Here is a 24555-nt window from a genome sequence, read left to right as displayed (position 1 = left end):
GAAAGTGTAACCAGAAAGATTTCGGTTAATTGAAATTGTGCATGGAAAGCGAAGCGGTCAAAATTAAAAAAAAGTAATAATATTGTACATTTAAAATGCAAAAATCATAGACTCCCCCCTTTTGGCCATTCAATTTTCTTGGCTAATAACTACGTCGATGGAGCGCGTGGCGAAGCGGGTCAATTGCGGGGCCTGAAAAAGCCAACAAGCGCCAGTCGTCGGGTAATACGAAAAATAAAATGAACAAAAAAACTTTCTTTGCATTTCTTGTTGCCCATTTTTTTATGTACAAGATTTTCACTTTAATTAAATTTAAAGCATGCGCCGTCCACTGCGACTCGTTGCTTTGCATATGCAAAAAAGACCAAAATAAAAAAGTTGTGGGCCCACAAAAACTTGGTTAAATAAAATCGCTTCTTGTTAAGTATTTATTTCGACATTTGAATTTGACGGGAATTTCTTTTTTGGGAAAACACCCCGCCCACATATCTCTATCTTGTTTTTCTTCCTCTCTCTCACTCTTTTTTCCGTGTGGATTTTCTTGGGTCTGCAGAGTGGACCTAAAAATAGTCTGTGTTTTTGTAATTTCAAATTGCGTCGGGTCTAGACAAAGTATATTGAATTAATGATGATTTTGGTGCCAGAAGATTTGGTAGAGTCATACTAGAATCATATACTAAAGTCAACTAACGGTGATTTAAAATGATTTTATTATCATATATTGTATATATAATATGTATATTACATTATATTTTCGAAATAAATTTAAGGGCATAAAATTAAATCAAAAAGGTTTATGTTTTGTTTTTGTTTTATCTGTTTCATATGAAATTCCTTTGGTCCTATTCATCACTTTCTAAAAAATATTATTAAAATAAATCGTAATATATATTAGCAAGCGTATTATCCTAATACAACTCATCCAACTTAAAAAATAATATATATATTATTCGCAACCAGCTTTATCTGTAGACTGTCAAACATATATTTTGAAGAGCATTCACTTGTAAGTGCTGCAGAATCGACTTATTCTAACTTATCTGCCCCTCAATTTTCTGGCTCCATGAATAATTTGTCTTCATTTAAGTGTGGTGCTTTGTCATACCCTATTTGATCAGCTGGTTTTCCTAGAGCACTCTGGGCAGTGTCTCACAAACCGATGACTGACCGACCGGCACTTCTCCAGTTTTTTCCACCCATCGCCGCATTTCCAGACCTCGGTCCTCCACACTTGCCGTTCAATGCCATCGAGTCGAGTCGAGTGCAGCTGTTTAATGTTGTCGAGCACTGTGTAAATAATTTTCATGCAATTTGTGCTGCTGCTGCTGATCGTTTTTGATCAGTTTTCACATGACATTGAAAGGCCCAAGACAGAAAACAAAATAAACCGAGAGCCGTTCACCCAAGCAATTAGCAAAAAAGTATGTATCGAATTGGGAAACGCATTTAGGTTCGGCAGCCGTTGCCCCAACTTGTTGAACAGCTAAAAATATGGCCAGAGTCTCAGACAGACGGTCATAAAGTATTTTTTATGTGTCCGGGGTGTGGACATACTGTTGTAAGGAACTGTGAGGTCTTACGCTCCATAAAAAACGCAAGAAATACAGTCGAAACTCATATATCTTTTCGCAGCAGGTCATTTCCACGGAGGGGGAGGACCTGGGGATGAATGCTTTTCTATTTCTAACGTGTCCGCCATGATTGAAATTCTATCACCAGCTCGTATAGCTGGCCACCACCCTCTTTAAAACTGCACTTGGTATTCTTTTCCCCCATATATGTACATAAGATCTCCTTGGGCACAATTCCAATTAAGCTAGGGCAAGTGTCAGGGCCAGGACCAAGGCATCCCCGGAAAAATGGGGTGGACTCTGGCTCAAGGCCATGCTCCTTGGATCTCCTTCACTTGTTCCCATTCTGCGTGCGAAACGCACCCTATCTGAAAATCGCAATCTGCATCTCCACCGCCTCTTCCTTCCTTATCCTTATCGATTTTTTCCGACTTATCCTTCATGCAATATGTCGCTAAATACAATCAAAATAGTTTTCGGGCTTACTCAAGGGAATTTTCCAAGTTCCCGCTCGCCACAGGGGGTTGCAAAAACATTTTCGCTGATTTTATTGCATCCGGATGCGAAGATGCGAACTCAACCGAATTTGGCGGCAATACGAGTCGCAGTTGAAAAGCTGACTAAGGGGGTATATTTATACGCCATATCTTTTGGGTTCTGAGTTCTGAGTATGGGGCTAATGTGTAAGCAATTGTCATAAGAGTAAGTTAAAATATTTGAAAGGAAAGGGATCTTTTAAGAATTGGTTTTAGGAAGTTTCGGCCCTATAAGGTTTTAAAAACTTTTATATTTTTTTTATTTAATGTGGAAATCAAAATATATTTTACAATCTCGTTATGAACTCATGGGTATGTATGTATTTTCGTATTTGTTTGTCACTTGTTATTTCTAAAATTATTAGATTGGTGAACTTGGCGCTTAAAATACCCCAAGTATTTATATTATATTCCTCTTTTATTGGCATCAATATTATCTGAGCACATTCCATAAAATATAAATATCTCTCACCATCTATATCCTTCTCTGAGCGACTCATAACTCTCCCCGTGATTGCAAATTCTATTCACATCGTCTTGGGCAGTGCATTTTTAAAATTATTACTTTTTGCTTGCATTTTTGCATTTCGCACGTTTTGGCTCGCGTTGCCATTTTTTCTGTCTGTCTGTCGTGGGGTCTATTGATTTCAGTAGCCTTCAGCCAGTTTGCGCCGCGTGCATACCAAACAGCCTTAAGATACTTTTGCCAATACGGCAGAAAACCTTTTAAAATGCAAATTGCAACCGTTGGAGTTTAAAATCCAAATCAAAATCAGTTGCGGCGCCTGGGGAGACCAGTCTCCGGGATTTGCCCCACATGGGAGCAATTATTTATGTATGTTGAAATATTTAATTCTACGGAAAACATAAGAAAGATAAGCTCCAAATTCTTGTGCGATAAATGATTTATATATATGGGTATTACGCACTCACTTCCTTTCCTCTAAAGCCTCCGTTCTGATAAGTTGACCAACTTAAGTATAGTTTGTCCCTGGCAAGCGATAAGTGAGTAAAAACATATTTAAGAAATATTTCCACATACATTTTTGCTGGAATAAATAATTACGAAAAGTGACGAGAACGTGAACAAAATGCTGCCGAATTTTTTCTATTTCCATGATTAACACCTTGGCATTTCCAAAACAAATCAATATGTTGCCATTTCAAGTGAGTCAGAGAAGCGAGTTTTGTTTACGAATACCTAACGCTGATTCAGCTGGAGAAATATCTGGAATAAATTAAATTATTAATATTTAAAGTTTCAGTGTTTTTAGGTTCATTGAGCATGTTGTTTCCGTTTAGTTCAGTTTTTTTCTTCGCCAGCGATGTGTCAGAAGAAAACTTATCAGTAAATTCACTGGGCCAGTCGTATGTGACTAAATGAAATGAACCTGTTGCTGGTCATAAAATCTATATACACACGCACACCGGCAGGTGACAAATAATCCCTGGTTCAGTTTATTAAATTTGTGCGGCTCTATTTATCGGTCGGAAGTATAGGGATTGCCTGGTCCCATATCACTAATAGATTAAGCACCCTATGGGGAATACAGGAATATTGCCTTTTGTAAAACGAACGTTTAAACCATTTCCAAATGTGTTAAATAAATTCTATTCAGGTAGACATCAATTTGAAAGAAAGAAATGTAAATAAATTTATTTATTTAAAGCAAGTCAATCCTAACCATATAAATATTTTCTAACCATATGACATTTCTTTCTACAGTTTACACACCAAAAAGTGACACTGAAAAATATTTATATTTATTATACTCAATCCTTTCAAGATGTTTGCGCTTTATTAGCATAAGCAAATTTATCCCAAAGTGATTTATCTCACCTACAAACAAATTTAAGATATTATCAAGATTCCCATTGTTTTCGTTATATTTTTTGGCTAGAGTATGTGAAATTCAGCGTAGCGTTTTGAAGCCAAACAATTTTTGTTTGACTAAGCACACTCACAGTCGCCTACAAAACAGCTCACACACATGGGCTATCATATCATATCAGCAAAGGTTAATAAGTAAATATTAGTTAGACATTAGATACACAATGTGGCCAGTGCTACGTATCGTTTAGAACATTTTTTTTTTATATTTGCGGTTGCCTGGGGGGAACAAAGGCCAAATTCAATTATAGTTGGCCAGCAACAACATGGCCAAATTGGGTGTGGTTCGAACCGAGGGCAAAAAATTCAAAACACCATGTCATGAATCAAAGATTTCAATTTTGGATAATAATCAAAATTCCACACGAAGATTTATGATCTGTGCATAGAAAGATAAAGTCGAAGAAGAAATCACTCCCACAAGAAAAATATCAATTTCAACTTCATAATGAAAGGGGAAATCTTTAAAGTATATAGCATTTTTTCTTTTTATTTATTTCTTTAAAATATATTTTAGTATTACGTATTTTTTCCTGTGTTTTTTGATTTTGTTGATCTAGCTTTTCGATTAGGCGGAATTTGTAGTATGTTTGTAGTTGGCTCGATAAGAAATGTTTTCCGCTGCTCATTATCAACATGTTCCTGGGCTCAACTATGACCCTGCGCTGTCAGCTTTTGTTTAGCAATTTTTATTTTATTATTCCAGCATTTATTAATTAGTCTAGAGATTTATGGACAGCCAGCGATAATTCATTCACGCCTTCTGACTTTTCCTGCCATGGCGACATGTGGCCGCTGATGGCTCATGACCAAGTCAAGTTAATGCCTGGAGAGCCCTCCTTTCGAGTGGATCTGGTTTGGTTATCCAAAAGGGAGTGTGTGTGTGCCATTTTGCCAGAAATCGGCAACACAAATCGGCCACAAATCACTTGAAATTGCAGTTGGATCGGGCAACCCTATTGCTTTTTGTTTTCTTGTCCAAAATGCACTCCAATTGAAGTGGTAAATGGGACGTCATGGCAACCGATGTCCTTTGTTCTCGATCCCTTGTGTGTTTTGTATATAAGTATATTTATGTATATAGGAAAATGTGCCCTAATGCCAGTTTGTATCACGTTTTAGCCGTTGGTTCTAGCAACACGTTTCATTATTTACACCCAGCTAGTTGATAAAAAGCTGCCTTCCTTTTGAGTCACCCACTTCGTCTGACTGACTGACTCATCTGAAAGGGGGTGGCCTTGCTTCCTCCTGATTCTGTTGCTTCCACCCATCCACCCTCCCACACACCCTTTTGCACACATCAGCTGTATGACTCATCAGCTGAGCCCGGTTGTCCTTCAGGCCCATCCAAAACACCCACCCACAGGCCCTCATGAAATGCCGCTAACATTGCGGCAAAGTGCTTGATTACGATGTTTGTTTAATACTTTTTTTGCTCTACGGCGTGCGACACTGTTTGTCAAGGGGGATCACTGCAGGAAATGGGGGTTTAAAATAAGGGGGGTTTTATTATAAGCTGGCTTTTGCATTATTCATAAGGTTTCTTGAGGCCTATTTCTTAAATAATTAAAAAGTTGAGAAAATCTTTGGAAACGATTATTGATGATTCTGAAAAAAAAATACAATTTTAAATGCTATAAAAAACATGAAAGTTTTGAATTTATGGAGGTAATAAAATATAATTAAAGTAATTTAATTCGACTTTCCAGTTTTTGTTTTTATAATTTAAAAAATATTTTATGATTAATCTAACTAACAACATAATATTCCTATTAATTTTTAATTGCTTTTTAAATATATTTTTGATATCTGGTTTCTAAATGTTAGAGATATTAAGAAAAATATTTTATTATGGAATCCAAAAGTAAAAGAACTGGCATGGTTGATACTCATCATATTATAAATCGATTTCAAAAATTAAACTTAAGTCCCATAATTCTATTAAATATTTTTAGAGTGTTTTGCTATATGGTAAAGGAAGCTGTCACAGCTTTGGCCCTATTCAAAGGAGCTTTTTTCCGCCTGCTCGAAGGCAAGTTCAAAGGCAGCTGGCGAGGCAGGGGAATAATACGAAAGCCGGGGAGTGAGGCAAGAAGGTCTGGCTTTTGTGTCCCTGTTTCGTCATCAAATGTTATGCAAAGGAGGGAAAAACGAGGAATTGAGGACGCAGCCCGGCTTGGCTTTTATCATTGTCATAAACATAAGCGCTGTAAAATACGAAGGTTAAGACTGCCTGCGTGGTTTGGGTTCCTTTAGTTTGGGTTTCGTTTTATATTTTACTTTTTTTTGGAACCGCCTTCGTCGCGGTTTCTTCCGCAACCCCTTTAAGAAAAAAAAAACAGCAGTAGATGGCACACCCGCAAAACAAATTAGCTTCATTTCCTGCCCATATGACAGGCCCAGCTTTAGAGCCCTGCCAAAATTCAAGTATTTTTTGTATTCGGCAATACATAAATTGTTGTTTGCCTGGCCATCTTATTTGTTGCAAAAATTAGAACAAACTTTGTTGTCTGCCTTTTATTTTGCCAGCGTGTGTGGGCAAGTCGAAACTCCTTCACATGGAGGAGCTATAGCGGAAATCGTTAAATACTCTGGCGATAAGACTGCAAATGTTGAGGCAACATGTAGCTGCGAAAAGTCATTGAACCGGGGAAGTTGCATTTAAATCGATTCTCTGGACCCTGATCCACTCTTTTTTGACTTGACTCATCGCATCCCAACCATCCATATGGTATTGGGGTCGCTTTCCATTTCTGCACAGTCCTGAATCATTTTTCAGGCATTTCTACTTTTTATTTTTTTGAACGCGTGTCAGGGGGAGGTGATGTGTTATGATGTGATGTGCACATGAAGTGCTCGCCTTTTGTCTGCCTTTTGATGTTTTATGACAGTTTCAAATAAAAAGCATCCATTAACGAACCAAATCGCTTCATCAACGGCTGCTGCCGGTCTTTGTTTTTTACCCAGCTTTGTTATATGTTATGATTTCCTTGGCCACCGTGAGAAATTGCACTGATATGGCTATAATAGCAGAGGATCAGTTTATCTACTTTCTTTTGGATCATCACCATCGGTACTGAGAGTGCACCGGGAAAAATGATAGGAGGCTCAGCTGAACTATCTACTGTATCTAATATTATACCTTTCTTTTGGATCTAATAAAAATAAATGATTTCCCCTTGCGACATTAATTCCTTTTATATATGTTGCATATTATACCTTTATTTGGTTTTTATTATACCATTGTATACCATGTTATATACCATATTATATTATTATACCATTATTTTGCTTAAAAAATTAAAATGATCTTTCTTAATTGCCTTTATGCACTCTATAAATGTTGAACTACTTTTAGGAAATGTTCCGATAGTGTCAAAAGTTTATAAAGTTTTTCCCCTGAGATGCTCTTCTGAAAAAGCCTCGCCAAATTAGCTGGCAACATAGTTGCCACTCAAACGTGCCACATAATATTATTAAAAACTGCAGTTCGCCGCCATAAAACGTTGCAAAACGAGGGATGGGTTGGGCAGGGTCTAGCTATGAGGAATGGAGATGGAGTGGAGTGGATTGGGGCATGAGGTATGGGGTTCGAGCTATAAGGTATGCCAGTGGGAGCTGCAGATGGCGACGAAGAAGGCATAAAAGTTGCGCGCTGCTTGGTTGCAAGTGGAGCAGAGAAGTGCAAAAGGGGGGGCAATGGTGGGTTAAGAAGGGGCCTTTAAACGGAGGTGGGTGGTTGGGAGGAGAGAAGAGGAGGGGAGGGGAGATTGGGGAAAAGAAAGGGGATCCCCGGAGCATTGCACTCCGCCGTCATTGTGGAAAACTGTGCAAACTTGAGGCAGCTGCCAACTATTTTGCATCCATGTGAGTGCTCCTCAGTGTTTGTGCCTCGTGTTTGTTTGCTTATTTGCTGTAAATAAGGAGATGCGACGTCTACTTCAGTTAATACTATTATGGAAAGATGGTAGCGCTGATTTGACGACGAACATGAATAAGAACTTTAAGGCGAGAGCATTGACTTTGCCTCGTTGTTGGAAAATTGAGCAGTTTCCTTAATCAGTTCATTGGCCAAGTGCTGATACACTCTATTTCCAAGAATATCTAAATTGGTTTAGTGCTTGTAATTCTTCGTTATAATAGGTGATTCATAAGTTTCAATATCAGTAATATTATGAGTTCCCTCTTATGGCGCCTTATAAAATACAGGGTTATCAGTTATATTTTTCATGGAACATTATCTAAATATTTTGTTCCTGTTTTTCAGTAAAATTTCCTTTGTTTTTCTGAACACAACAAGTTTATTCTGGGAATTTTTCCTTGTAAACTTGCCATTTTTGTATCATAAATCAAGTAGTAAATAAAAGTAAAATAAAAGAAACAATAATTGTATAATCAAAAGAAAAAAATATGTAAATTAATGTTTAATCGAATCTGACTTCCGTATTAATAAACACTCTTGGAAAATCTTTGTTTGTTTCCTTTTTTACAGACTTTAACTTTAAATATTTAAAAAATCAATGAAAACTCCGTTAACCCTATTTTCTCTTTTTCTTGCAGGTAAGTTCCAATTCACATTAATCAAGCCACGTGAAAAACAACTGCCGAGTAAACAATTAAGCAGAAAAGCACTGTGAGTAAAGAGAAGTCTGGACTTGAAGTGAAGTGAATTTTCCAACCAATGGGAATGCATTCGGTTGTGTGAGTTTATTTTTATAAGACTTCGGCGCATTTATTATAAACAAAAGCAGGTTGATAGCCGCAATAATGTTTACGTTAACATTGACTGCCAGTCAGTGTGGATCGAACCTGAACCCGAAATAAAAGAGAAAACTATGGAGGGAAATACAGAACCCACCGCCACCCACAGAAAACTGAGTTTTCCTTGACGCATTTCCGTGGCATTCTATTTAGTAAACATCACGTCCAACTTTTCTTGGCCAGACAGAAACCATATTCATCGATAATACTCAAGCGGTTCTCCCAATTTCCCAAAAAGGCCTGCGCCGGCTACTTTTACTTTACTTTGGATTGAAATTGAAAACGAATCAATTTATATTTGAAACGCAGTGCGTTCATAATTTGTTTATAGATCCGTATATTTACCAGTATATTTCCGCATTTCGCTTTTGGGCACTTTCAGTTTTCATATGCGAGATGCGAGATGCCCCAGTCATATGGATTATGCATTCGCTTTATTGTCTCGCCCCGATTTGATTTGCTGACTAATGGAAACTACTCCCCTCCGGCATAATTAACATTACAAATAATAAAGATTTCCGAGCGTCAACTCAATTTGCATTTCCATTGTATGTACAGTATAAAAAAATGTTTTGATAAAAGACTTTATTTCGATGTTGTTTTTTTTTCGTATGTTTGCTTTAGTCATTTTTGTTTGTTAGTTTTATTATTTATGCATTCTACGGCCGGGTCTTTCATAATTTCCTGGCAAGTGTAAAACCGGTTTGGGGAAAGGTAAAAAAGAAATAAAGGGGAAGCTGCATAATTTTATAAACAAATTGGGAAGTTCATTTTATTTAACGATCTCTCAACAGTCTATGGATTCACTATTGTTCATTTGCAAAAGTGAAAACCGTTTTCTAACAGACAAATACCAAAGGTTTTTCGGTAATAAACAAATGAAATATCATTTCGATGGAAATTAAAAAGCGCCGCCAAGGTATGTTAACCTGTTAGGTCATCAAGTTGGAGGTCTAATTTACATATGAATTTCTTTTCTTTAGAGAATCTTCTTAACGGCATTTCTTAGTTGCACTCAAAGTTAACTGTTGATGCAACCTTTATACGATTTTTTGGGGAACTTTTAGAATACCTAACAAGGCTCACACACAATAAACGGAAAATATATAAAAGAAATGGGCTAAAAATAGTTGAATATAATAGAAGAGAGAGAGAATTTTCGATTAAAATCCACTCAAATACGAAATTTCTGCACAGCAAACCAAAATTCGCCCCCGCCAAATGCTTATACACATGAAAAGATCTTAAATTATAGGCCGATTGTATTCGAGCATTTGGCAACACTTGTTATGAAATCACCGCAACATGTTTGATGATTTTCCATTTTCCCCTGGACGTCGACCGCCGAGGCGTTTTCCATTTGGCAAATTCGAACCAGGCCAGCTGAGCGCAACAATGGATCGCCACAGACCCAGACCCAGTATCCGAGTATCCGAGTCTCGGGTCCAGTCCCCCGCCATTTTTGAGTCCCAGACCGACTGGCACTTTGGGGCACGTCGAAACGAGTTTGGATTTTATTTCTCGCTGGCTGCTAAAATGTTGCCAACCTCCCGGCGACTCCTGCCCATCCATACTCCTCATCCTCTGCATCGCATGCAGACTGCATTTATCGTCGTCAAGCAGCTGGAACAGTCTGAACTAACACACAAACGAACCCGACAAACCTACAAACCCTCGCAAAAGTAAAACAAAACTCGTGTCTAAACAATGGCAAACACAAACCGCGGGCAATTGAAACCAGAATTCATTTGGTTTTGGTTTAGATTTTCACTTTTGCGGCTATTTTGACGGACACTCCCCCTCTCACTTCCTCAATGCCTGTCTCCTTCACTCTTTCTCCCTTTCTTTTATATGCCCTACTCAATTTCAGAATCAGTTTGAAGTAAGTGTAAAGGAAGTCGACTAGCAAATACCCTGCATCGTAAAAAAAATCTTGAGGATATTAAGGTATATTAAAAACGGTTAGCAATCCTTACTCTAATATTTTGTATGGTATTTAAATGTCTTGATTTTTTTTAAGAACCAGAAATTCGTTTATAATACCCATATACTGTATTTATTTTTTATAAAAAAGTGTAATGTTAATAGATTTAAATTAGAGTTCCATTGGTTTTTTACCATTTCAATGTACTCCCCATATATTAGGCAACATATAACCCACGTTGCCGTTATAAAAAGTTGACCAGGCACGTGTTTAACCCACACCCTCGTGAACTCCGCACCCAAACCCCTGATCCCACCGATCTTTCCAGCTGGTCGGGCAATTTACATTATTTCATTCTAAGGCGCAGATGTTCCATTGAGCCGTGCTTTGTGTTTCTAACTTTCCTATTTTCCTCCGCTTTTCATCGACTTAATTGAAAGCGTTTTGTGACGAAGCGGCAATTGTCTAAATGTTTGAACTGCGGCTGTTAGTTAGTTAGTCACTTGGACTTGGACTTTGTCTAGGCACTTGGGTTTTGGAATTGACATTGACGCGGAATGGGATTGGGTTGCGAAAACAATGGGGCGCTTAGAAATAAGCTAAATCCATAATATAAAGCAGCTGGGGGAAGAAGATGGTTCAAAACAACGTTTGCGAAAGACTGGAACTCTCTCACGTTCGATGGTTGAAGGCGAAACCGAGTTAACCTTTTGATCTGGTCAAAAGTCGGGGTGCAAGCATTTTGTGACGTCACTAGGCAATCAACTCTCAGTCGCACACAACAAAATATTTATCTTTGGGATTGGGTAATCAAATAAATAATAAAGAAATAAGTAATAAATATATATATCGTAATAACTATTTCAAGGAAATATAATAGGATGTCTTATTATAAAAATATAATAAGATTGATATTTCTTCTGGTTATATAAAAAGTTTTTACAAAGAATGACAAACTCCCTAAAAATGTAAATCTATTTTTTCTAAGAATTTTAAATTTTTATTTTTGTTTACTTTTATTAAAAGCAATATGCTTTAACAATAAATATTTTTTAGACCCTTTGGACTAACATCTTTATTTATGAAGTTTACCCCTTAGATGCCCATAAATTTTTTTGCCAGTGCATTTATATATTGGCCATAGCTTCATCTGCAGCTGGGAAGCCGCAACATCGAAATATTTGTCTGGTCAGTGAAATGCTGTCGTTTTTTCTGTTGCTAGCTGTTTGTTATTAATTGACTTTTGAGTTGACTTGCTGGGCGAAATGGCATCGCTTAATTTATTGCGCATACGCCCCGTTGTCTGTGGTTAGTAAAAAAAAAAATAAAGATGAGAGACAGAAAGACTGCAGGGGGCAACCAGAAGTTCGGAAGCAGACGCTCGAGGAAATTGATCAAGTTTTCCCACCCGCCAACTAAAGTGTCTTCTTTTTATACCCGCCATTTCCCATTGCATTTTCATGGCTCATAAATACATGGAAATTGCAATACTTACGCCCAACGAAATATGTGAAGATAGATAGAATTTTTTGTTCCTTGCCTGCCATAAAAATAGCAAATGGATTGCAGTTGGCTATAGTAAGCTGTAAACATTTATTCTTTGTTGGCATTAAAAAGCGCGTGAGAGCTGATCCATTCTGTTCTATGGATCTTGGAATACCAAGTATTTGCATTACATGGCTAGTTTTTCTCCCCGGCTAATTGCCACCTTGTTTTCCACGAAGCTATCGCCTCGTATAATCACAGAGTATGTAAATACATATGTGAGAAATTTAAATTACCAGCAACGATCTTGTATGTACATGTAGTATACTCTGGCATAGCCTACAGATAGCTGTGTGCATCTCGTTGCTGCACCGAGATTAATGATAACTTTGAAGAGCTGAAAGTAAAGACATGAGAAATGAGTTACTCGGAAAATGCTGCCCAGGCTTTTGTTGTTGCTCCAGTTTTCATCCATCTGCAAAGAGAGTTGCTGCATATTTTCTTGTACAAGCAACGGAAATGCAACAAATTTTTATGGCCACTCGGGAGCGAGTGGAAAAAATAGTGATATATATATATGTATGTATAAAAGAAATAGAGACTTTAAAAGCGAAACTCTGGCCACGCGGATCGGGGCTGATAAGGCCCGGCCAGGGCTCTATTTATAGAGCGGGGCAGCTTTATCCAATCGGTTCTGGGCGATGTCGAAGTCTTAAAAAGTCCATCGAATGTCCGGTCTTGCAGTTGCATTTGCAGCTGAGCCCGAGCCTCGGAATTATTGGCCATGGTTCTGCTGGTTTTCTGCTCAACCAAAGTAGTTCAACCTGTTCGGCGGCTTTGGCCCGTTCCCAAAGAATGTGGCTGCAAATTTATAGCTCTTTTTGCTTTCAGCTCTTTCAGCCGCTCAGAGCCACCGCTTCTATGTTCCATCTTCGGATCGTCAATCCACCGCGCTGCTTACCCCTTTATTTCGCTTTTTAGCCTTTTAGCAGCATCCGCAGCGACATTAGCTGAAAAAAAGATTACAACTTTCGTGGCAATTTACTTGCAAGATTTACGCAAAATGTTGCTGAAAAATGGTTAAGTCACATAAAGTATATAAAAAGCGCTAGACAGTGCAGATTTTTGCTTCCCATCAAAAAGGAATGTGAAGTACACCGGAAAAATTGCTTCTTTAAACAAGCAATTCCCGAAAAAAGTGTACCAATTTATAATTATCATAATAGTGTTTTCAACCTCATTTAACTAGCACATCATTCTTATCTAACGTGACTAGTTTATAAATCATCCTAAATTACGATCTTAGTTTCACTCCACTTATTTATAATACTTATCAACGTCTCTTAGATTGGAATTGGGTCTGCTTATAAACTAGATATTTGGGTTACATTTTTAAGATGACTTGATAGATAATCAGAAAACATAAAATGTGGCTAGACAGCTCTATTCAAGTATAAGATCGATTTTGTTTCCAGTGTACTCGATGGTTTTCTCAACTTATTTCCTAAGCCTCTTGTTTGGGCTAAGATGGAGTCTTGTGTTTTGATTCATATGGTACTTTTACTTACCTCTTGCCACAAAAAATGGTAGTATTTTTATGGAAGATGAGATGAGATGATAGCAGGAAAAAGAAAATCCGTTGATCCGTTTGCGGCGACTGTCATTCAAACATTTCATTCACTTTATTCACTGAAGACTGGTTGTTTTTTCAGATGACCCAGGCTTTTGTTTTTATTTTCTATTTGCAGCGCGGCAACGTCTTCTCTTTTTCGCCTTCTCCTTTTCCCAGTTCTCAATTAAGTTTAATGAGCACATGAGCATTTTCATAATTGGAGCAAATTAACTTGAATGGCGCTTCTCAGCCAGAGGTCCACTACACATATGATGTGTGCTGTACTATATATAAGGCGGATTCGGAATATCTGCCCGGAAGTGTTTGCCGTACTTATAGTTCTGACTCGTAGGCTAAACTGCTTAAGTCTGACCAACTTCCCTCTTGTTTGCTGACTGTGTTCACCTAACGAGCGCCAATTGTCAACTGTTTGCTGTCATGGTTTGAACCGAGTGCAAAATGCTCTTGGCCGTTTTGGCACGTTTCGAGGTTACTTGGACAGCGGGCAATCAGCAAAATATATAAATCAGTATAATAAAAATAATAATAATGGTGGAGAGATGAGTAGAGCTCTGGATTCTGCGAGACTATCTATATCGGGGGCGAACACTCCCTCTTCTGGGATGGCACATGTTTCGAAATTCTTGGCTTATCGCGAACATTTTTTTCCCACTCCCCATCTTCTTCGTTTTTCTACCACTTTTCTTCTGGTCATTGGAGACCACTTACCTGGCTGAACAGTTGGTCAATTAGTTCGTTCGTGGCTCTCAACATGAACTGCCTGCTCGGCTATTTGAATGCGGCCCGCAGCCTCAGCGAATCCGGAGTTGCAACCATTTTGGATCTCAGGGATAGCCATGTGGAATTTTGGGTGAGCTAGAGTGTGCGGTGTGGTGTGGTGTGTGTACCTGGACCTGAATACCTGAGTGCCTGGTGGGGCTGGGAGCAGTGGAGACCACTGACAAGAATGCCCCGCAGGTGGTTAACTGGACAACCAGTTTGCAATTAAATGTCGTCGCTTAAATGTGATTTGATTCTTTGCATAACCGAAATGCAATTGAGCATCGACTGCTTGCGGTAGATAGAGCTGATCGTGATCGTGGCCCAAACAAGTTCGAAATGCACTGTGAAAAAATTGAGAAGTTTTCAATAAAATAGGTTCTACCAGGACTTGAACAAAGGGATAAATATAAGTCTTCCTTTTTCAAAATGATAATATCAATAAAAATAAGCAATAAGAAATGTGATAGTGATAGATCATAACATTCCTAAAACATCATCAAAAACTTGACTTTAATCTATTAAAATCAATTTAAACTTTGGAGATAGAAAACAAATTCCTATTTGGGAAGTTTAAATAAGTTTATTAAGCCTGGAAATATTATATTCTTACAATTATAATAGATCTCTTTAAATGGTTTTCATACATCCTAAAAGGTTATTAAACTTGGCAGTTAAGGTAGAAGAAAACAAGGAAGAACGCTATAGTCGAGTACCTCGACTATCAGATACCCGTTACTCAGCTAAAGGGACCAAAGGGAAATGGAGATATGCAAGCAGCAAAGCGAGATTTAAATGCGCCACCTACCGGCGGAAGACAGATTTAAGCATTGTGGGCGTTAGGGTAGGCGAGGCAAATTTTTTTTTGGATCAATCGATAGGCATTGACGAGACCAATACATTTCAGTTAAAATTTTTAATCTAGCATAAAAATTGTGGGCGCCACAGGCTTGGGCGGTTTGTGGGCGTTAGAGTGGGCGTGGCATATTCGCATGACAAACTTGCGCTGCGTACAAGGCTACGGAATCTAAATCTGAAATCCCAATACTCTATCTTTGATAGTTTCCGAGATATCCGCGTTCATATTTACGGTTTTTTGAAGTTTGTGGGCGTTAAAGTGGGCGTGGCAAACTTTTTTTTGGGTCAATCGATAGGTATTGATGAGAACAATTCATTTCAGTTTAAATTTTTACTCTAGCATCAAAACTGTAGAAGCCACAGTTTTGGGCGGTTTGTGGGCGTTAGAGTGGGCGTGGCACTCTACTGAAACAAACTTGCGCTGCGTAAGAAGCTCAGGAATCTGCTCGCCAAATCTCAATAGCCTAGCTCTCATAGTTTCCAAGATCTCAGCGTTCATCCGGACAGACGGACAGACGGACAGACGGACAGACGGACAGACGGACATGGCTAGATCGACTCGGCTAGTGATCCTGATCAAGAATATATATACTTTATGGGGTCGGAAACGCTTCCTTCTGCCTGTTACATACTTTCCGACGAATCTAGTATACCCTTTTACTCTACGAGTAACGGGTATAACTACATTTCGAAATCAAAGAGTTGGAGTCCAAGCTCATTAACTTTAAAGTAATATATACATTATAGGATGATTGTTTTCCACCTCTGCTCCTAAAATATTAAAAGATTAGGAATGCAGTGGAGAACCTTTGATCTTTAAGACGGTCTGTAGTGCGGCCCAAAGATCTATTCATAAGCCAGCTCGGCCTGGAGGCCGCATAATATTCATTTACATTTACATCCACCGTTTGGGGCTGGCCATCTCTAATGATCTTGGAGACCGGGTATTCTTCAGTACTTGACCAACGGCTTCTGCTGGCGGCACTTCTCGACTTCTGTTTCTTCTGGCCACGTTGAGAGTTAAAGTTCAACTGAACGATGTGGCTCAACTATTTTTATGATTACAACATTGCGGTGACTAACGGTTCACACACGATAGCCAGAAAGAGACATGTGTTTTTTTTAATTCTAGCCAATGTTTCTTTATGCTTCCTGTTTTTTTTTTTTGCAGCCATGAGCATTATCCGCTCGAGCTGCTGCTTCTGGCCAAGATCATGTTACGCGGGGTTTTCGGTTTTCTCGTTTCTCCCGCCTCTACAGAATTTCCACATTTTTAACTGTGAAAAGGCGTCGCTTGATTTATTCATTTATTCATTCGCCTGCATGATTGCATATTTACATGTGTAATTATCAAGTTGTTAGCCACTTATGCGATCTTTAGTTCTTTTTGATTTATTTTTCGGTTTATGAATGGAACGCATTTCGGTGGGCACTGTACTTTGATCTAATTGGATAACTTGTCTTTGATGTCGACCGACTTGACCTAAATATCGATTTATGTGTGTGCGAAAAGTGCGGGAAAACTAGAAAGAGTTATTTAATCAATAGCGGCACAAACGGCAGCGGCACCAATGGGTTAATGTGCTAATTTTGGGTTCCCACTGTCAACAACAATTTGCGGCGAGTGGAGGAGTGGGTGATAAAGAGGAAGTGGCAAACGACATGTAAATATAGATCCAGAGTGGAGTGGGCGGGAAATGGGAGCAGAGTTTTCCACGGTGCAGCATTGAGGCGGAAAATCGTTACAGCAAATTAACTGAAAATGAGCAGAAAAGCACAAGGAAAGCCGCTTATAAATAGAAATGGAAATGGAAAATGGCAAGAAAACGGGTCAGGAGTTGCTTCTTTAGTTTCGTTTTTCTCCCACTCATTGTCTTTGCAATTGCTAGGGAAATTTCTGCGGAAAACCCCTAATAAATTGCTCTTGAAGTTGTTATTTATGTGGGCTATTTTCAAGAAGATATTTTACTTGATTTCTAATTTTTGTATATTTTTTTCGTTAAGAAACAAATAAAATTATTCATGATATTTTGGATTTGTTTTTGGACATTACTATCTAAAATAAATAATACGTTTAATCTTAAGCTTATTAAAAACATAAAAATACTTTCAAAATGAAATGAAAAATGTGTCGAAATTCGAAATCATTGCTTATCTCTTAGAAAAGTTTCAATATTAATTTTTCCCCACACTTCGACATTAATTTGGGGTCCTAAACTTTATACTTTTGTATATTTTAAGCCGACTGATTTGGCGGGGTCATCGCACTGACCTGGCTTAATGGAAAAACTGATAAAAAAAGTGGCTGTAAAGCTTTCACATATACAACATTTTCATTAGGCGTCACGACAAACAAAGGCGCCGCCGCCCAAACGTTGTCATGTTAAACTAAAAAAAATACCAGCACACAGGAGGCGGCAAAAGGGGGCGTGGCGGAAGCCAATAGACATATAGACATGCCGCCACAAGTTGCATGTTGCACTCTCCGGGGGCAATGTCAATTTGCGTCGGCCAAGGGAACAGTCATCACCATCGAGCGAACATCATCGTCATCCACTAAATGTCGACTGGGTGCAGCGGACGGCAAACAATTCATCGTCATGCCGGGCGGTCAACTTCACTATCGATATTGATATACCCCCCGACTGTCCCTGTATGTTTGTATATATTATTACTTCCCCTGCTTATCGGCTGCAATGAATATGTTGCTGTTGTGCATGTTGCTGCTGCTGCTGCTGCTGCTGCTGCTAAAGTTGCTTGTTTGCGTGCCACGTCCGTTGCAGATAAAAACGCGTGCTGCGGAACTTCCATTGGGCGGCTGCCCATGAGCTGAATCCGTTGTTCATTCGCTTCTGTTCTTCTCAAGAATTCATCATTTATGCACTGCTAGAAAAAAAATACAAGCTGAAGTTATTGGGTTTTCTTGACTACTTCTGTTTCAAAGAAAAAAAATGTTCTAAGGAAAAAAAGTTCATTTTAGAGATTTTAAACCTATTTATTTATTTTTATTGCTCAAATAATTTGAAATTTATTTTTGTTTCAGTTTTACAGCCTATAAATCAGTTTGTTATTCACGTTTAAGAAATATATATATAATATAGTATAAAGATATGAAGTTTCCTAAGCTCACATTCCTTTAAATACAATGGATAATGCTGGTTTAATGTAAAATAACTAATCATTACATCATTAATCATTTTTAAAATTGCCCCAATTTTATTCTAGTTACGCTTGTTGGATACTTTTTATTAACAGATAAAGATACTTCAACATTTGTTTTGAGTTACAAATGCATACTGCTTTTTAAAAGTAAAATAAACATTTTCAATGTGATAAGAAAAATCAATATTGTTTAGATTGTTTACAATCTAATAGTCATCAAAGATTCATAGATAAATCTGTTTAGATAGTGGAAATAATCAGTTCTTTGTTTAACAAAAAACATTCTCATTGAGAGAATGTCAAGTCTACTGAGTGTTAATGAATAATCCCTGGTTGTAGCACGTAATATTGATGACTCAACCTAACCAAGGCTTGGGATTTTCGATTCTTTCAAGTGTAGTTGGCAACTAACTTTGGTTAGATTTGTTGTTAAAGCCACCCCGTTTTTTTATGTTTGAGCCATTGCCTATGGCTTCCAAAACCGCACAAAACAAAACAAGAGCCCGGCGGTGGTAACAAAATCGTAGCCCCAACCCAACTCGCTGGCTTGTGCACCTGTTACCCAGTTTCATTTAGTTTTAGCCGTTGGCATTGCCAGCTCGGTTAGTCGGTCGTCCAAACTGGGTCTCTCTCCTAATCGGTGGAAAACTGAAAAACTGAAAAGCTGAAACTGAAAAACCAAAACAAAAGCCAAAGCCGAGGCAAAAGGAAGCCAACGTTTCTGGTCGAGTGAGCTCCTGCAATTGTAATGCAAACAGGAACCACATTGTACACCAAGTATTAACCGATCGGTGGAGATATATAGTATATGCATAGATATATATATATATGTATATAGCTCCCCAGCGAGACAGACAAATGCCAGACATTTGCCGTCAACGCTTTCTGCTTCAATTGACACCCTCTTGTGTTGCAGTTGCAGTTGCAATGTTCGTTGCTGTTGCATTTGGCAGTCATTGGTGGTAGTTGCATAAAGACAATTGACAGGGCGCATGGGGTCTATAGGCCAAGCAGATTTCCCTTTACCGTTGCCACTTACAAGTTGCAACTGTTGTGCAATCGTCTGGTTTCCAGCTCCCTGATTATAGCGGTTACCTATTTCTTGTTCAACCAGATCGCCGAGGGGTATTGACATTATCTAATGCAACCATCATAAATTACACACGAAATTGCAGCTATCAGCGTGTTCTGCCGCTAACGGGTTTTGTGGTTGAAATATAGTAAGTACTTCCTATGCGATAAATTTTCCAACCTCAAAAGCCAAACTGATAAATGGAATGTGCTGAGAACTCTTGAACAAGTGGGTTCCTAAAAATTAATATGATTTTATTGCTTTTATTATTCACAGATAAAGTGAGTCTGAGAAGTGGTTGTTTATTTTATTACTAAACATATTATATGATATGATATGATTTTCACACCCAGTATAACTAATAACTAATATATGGTTAAAGCTGGGGTTCAAATAAATGTGTAATCATAATTCTTTACATACGAAGTGTATAATACATACTTTTCTCGATTATAATCATTATTTACCACGTCTGGAGTTCGTAATAACTAATATATGGGTAATGCTGGGGCTTGAAGAAATGTTTAATCATAATTCTTTACATACGAAGTGTATAATAAATACTTTTCTCGATTATCACCATTATTTACCACGTCTCGAGTTCGTCCCCGTTCCACTTTTTCCCAACTCTCCTTTTTGATCGAATGTCACGAGCCCTGAAAACACGAATCGGAACGAATCGGAACCACGATTAAATTGATGGAGAACAGAACAATACATTGTGGTGAACAAATAAAACGCGACAAATGCGTTTAATCAATCGGATCAGCCTTCAATCTTGACCCACTGAGCGGTGTCAGCAGGGTCTGGTTAATGGTTAATGGAATGCCCTTATAAACTGGGTGCCCCATCGCACATTCCACACACTTCACGACACTGATTGCTCACACTTACCCCACCAAAACCGAAGAAAAATCCCAAAAAAATAAGAGAACCCCAACAATCGATGACAATCTCCAATCGAATTCAACACTTTTCAGTGTTTTTTTTTCCCTTGCCAGCAATTTGTTAATTTCTTTTATTGCTTTTTATTGTCATTGTTTTGCTTGGGGTTGTGGACATTGTAAGAGTTATATCTTTGTTTTTTATACTTTGCCCACCCATTCTTATTGCTACATTTTGTTGATTGTTTTTGACGGACCCCGCGAGTTGACGGTGATGAACCAACTTGTGTCAAGTGAAAGTCATCATGGGAATCGGGATTGGAGATGCGTTTTTGGATTGGGGCCTTCTGCTAATAAACTCTGTGACATCCAATGATGATGATGATGATGCCCCCATGTAAAACTTTCGCCATGATTTATTGGCCAGCTTGTTAGTGCTGGCCAGTCAGTTAGCCAGCCAGCTTTTTGGATGCGGCGACATTAATCTTCCGGCTTTGCCTGGTTAAATAAATAAATATTATTTAAATGTCATTAACCCGCGGGGCCACAGAGATACAGCACCCCTTTTTCGAGTGGCAACAAGCCACACATGTGTTCCCCACCTCGGAGACAATTAAGAAAAAAACCAAAAACAGACCCTTGATTCCATTTTCATTCCACTCCTTATATGCGCAGACTGCCTCCGATCTTGGCATCGCGATCCGGTCAAGGTCAACAATGCGATCCGATTGGCAAAATAACCTCGAGAGTCGTCTATCAATGTCAGACCCGTTGGATGAGCGACAGCGATCATGTTCGGCCTCCCGGCAACCATAGAAATTCACTCGGAGCTGAAAAGTCTCAGACAAGCATAAGTGATTCCCACATTCATGCCGGCTAATCAGTGATAGATCGATTGATTGCCTATAGAGAACCATCCCAGACTGCCCAGACATTCCTTTCTCACCTCATAATCCCGGCGACAGCATAAACTTATCTCAATCAGTGCATTTGACTCGGGGGCCTATCATTAAACATTTATATAAATCAATAGCGCTAATGGCAACTTTCCTGCCCGAACAAACGGCGGGCAATTTGCCATTCCATTTAATCAGACAAGATGGAAAAACTGGCACGCATATACCCCTGGCTAGATATATACATATATTCATATATGTGTTTATGGGTGTAGTAGTCGAAGCAGATCAATTGGAAAAACAATTTCCCGCCGGCGGGGGGCGGGAATATTGCGCAAGCGCACCACCGCACTGTTACTGTGAAAAGTAAATTAATTTGATTTGATTTTCTGTCGAGCGGAATGGCGGAGTTGATGGAAAGGCGCTGCGGGAAAACTTCTACACCGAAAAAATATAGTACTCATTCTTGACTTGTGTATCCATTCGATATTTCTATGTTATAACTAAAGAATAAATACTTATTTCTCTTTTAGTTGTACATTTTTACCATAAAGGATAATATCTTAAATCCCTTTAATAAGAAGTATCAATGATGAATGTTTTAAAAATGATTATTATATTTATTATAATATCTTTTGAAGAAAAGGTATCTTTAAAAGCAACGCCTTATTTTTTTATATTTAAACTAGAAGACCTTTTTATATTTCGATTTCATCTGTGAATATCAAGTGGTAAAAGATACATACTTTTTCTTGTGCACGTCAGGCACTCGATTATATAAACGGTTAACTTCCCAGGGGCACAAGTGACAGATGGACGTATTTTATAGGCCCAGTTTCGAGACCCCAGTCAAGTCGTATCGTATCGTATCGCATCGAGTCCTTATGGCTTCCACCCACTTTGTGTGGCCAACGCCCTCGGCGGCGGTTGCAACTCAATTACTGCAGCTCCTCGGATGACATTTGTGCCTTGTCGCCAGACACTTTTCCATTTCTCGGTTTTTCCACGCGAAAACGCTTTTCATTGAGTGCCAAGATGTGCCGCACCTTGAAGCGGGTGAAAGTTTGGTTTCTGTGACGCAAGGCAACGAGTCAACAGACATTTTTAAAAGCCGCCAATAAAATAAACAGCCTAATCAAACAAATTCTACAGCCGCACTATCGATATAATGCCGTATTGAAAACGTAATTGACAATTGTTTTAATTAATGGAGGTCACGTTGTTAAAGGCATTGCCAAATTTCACTCTTAACGACTGAAATTATTATAATCACATTGAAACAAAATTACAAAATTTGCCAAGACCGCAAAGGAAGACACCAAAAACGTAAATTTTCGACAATTTACCGCTTGGAAATTGTTTGGGCCATGATCGGAACTGGGTTTCATTATGTAATTGATGTTAATTTCTGACTCCTCTGCTGAACTTCAAATGCAAATTGGCTACGCGTCTTGTATGTGTGCCATTTAAGCGGTTTTTAGAGGTTTTTCGAGGTTTATTCGGCAAATGTTTTACTTTTATTTTTGTATTTTTCGACTTTACTTAAAATTCAAATCTGCCTGCCACCGATGATTGCGTTTGGGGGCGTGATTGGCAGCTAAGTCGGCCAAAACGGCAGCGTCTTTTGATGTCTTTGGGTCTTGTTGTTTGTGCCAGCGTGCGAAAATAAAATCAAAAGTGGAGCGCAGTTTGTTTTGATTGTTGTTGGTTCGCTCTATTGACAAACAGAGTATTGAAAAGTGTTGCAAATTGCCCACAAAGAGACGGCCAGAGAAAGAAAGAGAAATGAAAATAGCCCCATATTATGTCATAACGCTCGGCGAGAAGGAAGTGACTGCCCATATTTGTGTCAGCGGTAAACTAATGATACGTATCTTTGCAAATACCCATGCCATAATTTAAAATTGAACCGAGCGATATATTGTCAACTAGCAGCGTTTAAAATTCGGTCCTCCCATTTAAGGCTAATGAGTTAATGGTTCAGTTTTCAAGATTCGAAAGCTCTTTGAATCGTTCCATTATGTGGGGCATTGTATAAGATAGATCTTTATCCGCAGTGCTTGAGTATAAGTGAATTCCATTTGCTACGCAGTTTATTTCCTAGATATATCGGGCTAATTAAAAAATTAGATCAATTTCGTATTATTTTTTGCGCTGTTCTCGATTTTTTCTTTTTTATCGTGATCTACGCATTTGCCTTGGCTCAATGTCAAAAGGCATTAAGTGGTATTTTTTTAAGCTCTTTTCTAATAGATTCCATCTGTCCGTTTTCTTTACTTTCAGGATCAAAACGATAATCTAGCGATACACACAAACAGAGGCATCGATGCTCTAGACAAGTATGCCAACTTTTTACGCGATCGAGTGGCCATAGAAACGGAATATGCCGGCAAACTAAGGTGAGTCATCCATAGAAACCTTATATAAGGAATTAATAATAATGGGAACAGCTGGCAGAAAATGAGTTTATAAATGTAAGTGCTCAAAAACAAAAGATAAATGGGGTCTTAGCTTAAATAAAATTAAAAGTTATATCTTAATTAATAATAATTTACAATAATTAATGTCTTATAATAATAATAATTTATGTCTTACAGTAATTATTAAAAGATTACACATTATAAAGTAATCTTAAAAAACCAATATTTTTATGTGATTATGCAAGAGATTTTTTCAGATTGTTTTCGATACTTCCAAAATACTTATTAAGGCATTGCAAAGTGCTCAGCCGCTTGCCGCCTCCAAATTTGGCCTTAACAAATAGCCAATTAAATATAAATATTTTGTATCAGGCTATTTGTTACAAGTTGCATCTGGCCTCACCCATTTGTGGCATGTCTTTTGGCTTTTAGCAGCCGACTAAAGTTCTCGCTAATGTAAATCCATCGAAACAAAACAAAAAGCAGCTATCAAGAAATCAGCACAAGGTCATCCACTTGTGGAAGTGATTGCTCAGCTGTCCAGCAGGCTCCTTTCCAGGCTAAAATAAAAAGTGCACAGTCTTAAAACGTATTTAATGCAAGTCTTTTGTCTTGGACATTATTATTTTGCCAGCCTGCGATGGCGACAGAACAACGCGCCGCCATAAACAATAATCGTAAATAGTTAATTGTGTGCATTTAT

At 38.3% G+C, this 24555-nt stretch overlaps 1 protein-coding gene across 12 annotated transcripts in view; it reads left to right on the top strand.

The window, feature by feature from the left end:
* The window catches only part of LOC119553141 (formin-binding protein 1-like), a 36029-nt gene that overhangs the window by 3524 nt on the left and 7950 nt on the right, over positions 1-24555 (top strand). For 11 of the 12 annotated variants that reach the window (XM_037863352.1, XM_037863349.1, XM_037863351.1 and 8 more), the window contains exon 3: positions 23716-23831. In XM_037863352.1, the coding sequence (XP_037719280.1) occupies positions 23716-23831 (116 nt within the window). Of the gene's footprint in view, positions 1-14552; positions 14652-23715; positions 23832-24555 lie in introns of those variants that run through there. The other variant, XM_037863346.1, reaches the window with a different exon arrangement.

This window comes from Drosophila subpulchrella, chromosome 3L, assembly GCF_014743375.2.
Source record: "Drosophila subpulchrella strain 33 F10 #4 breed RU33 chromosome 3L, RU_Dsub_v1.1 Primary Assembly, whole genome shotgun sequence".
Lineage (NCBI taxonomy): Eukaryota > Metazoa > Arthropoda > Insecta > Diptera > Drosophilidae > Drosophila > Drosophila subpulchrella.
The sequence above is the reverse complement of the archived record's forward strand: the minus strand, read 5'-3'. Positions and strand labels throughout refer to the sequence as shown.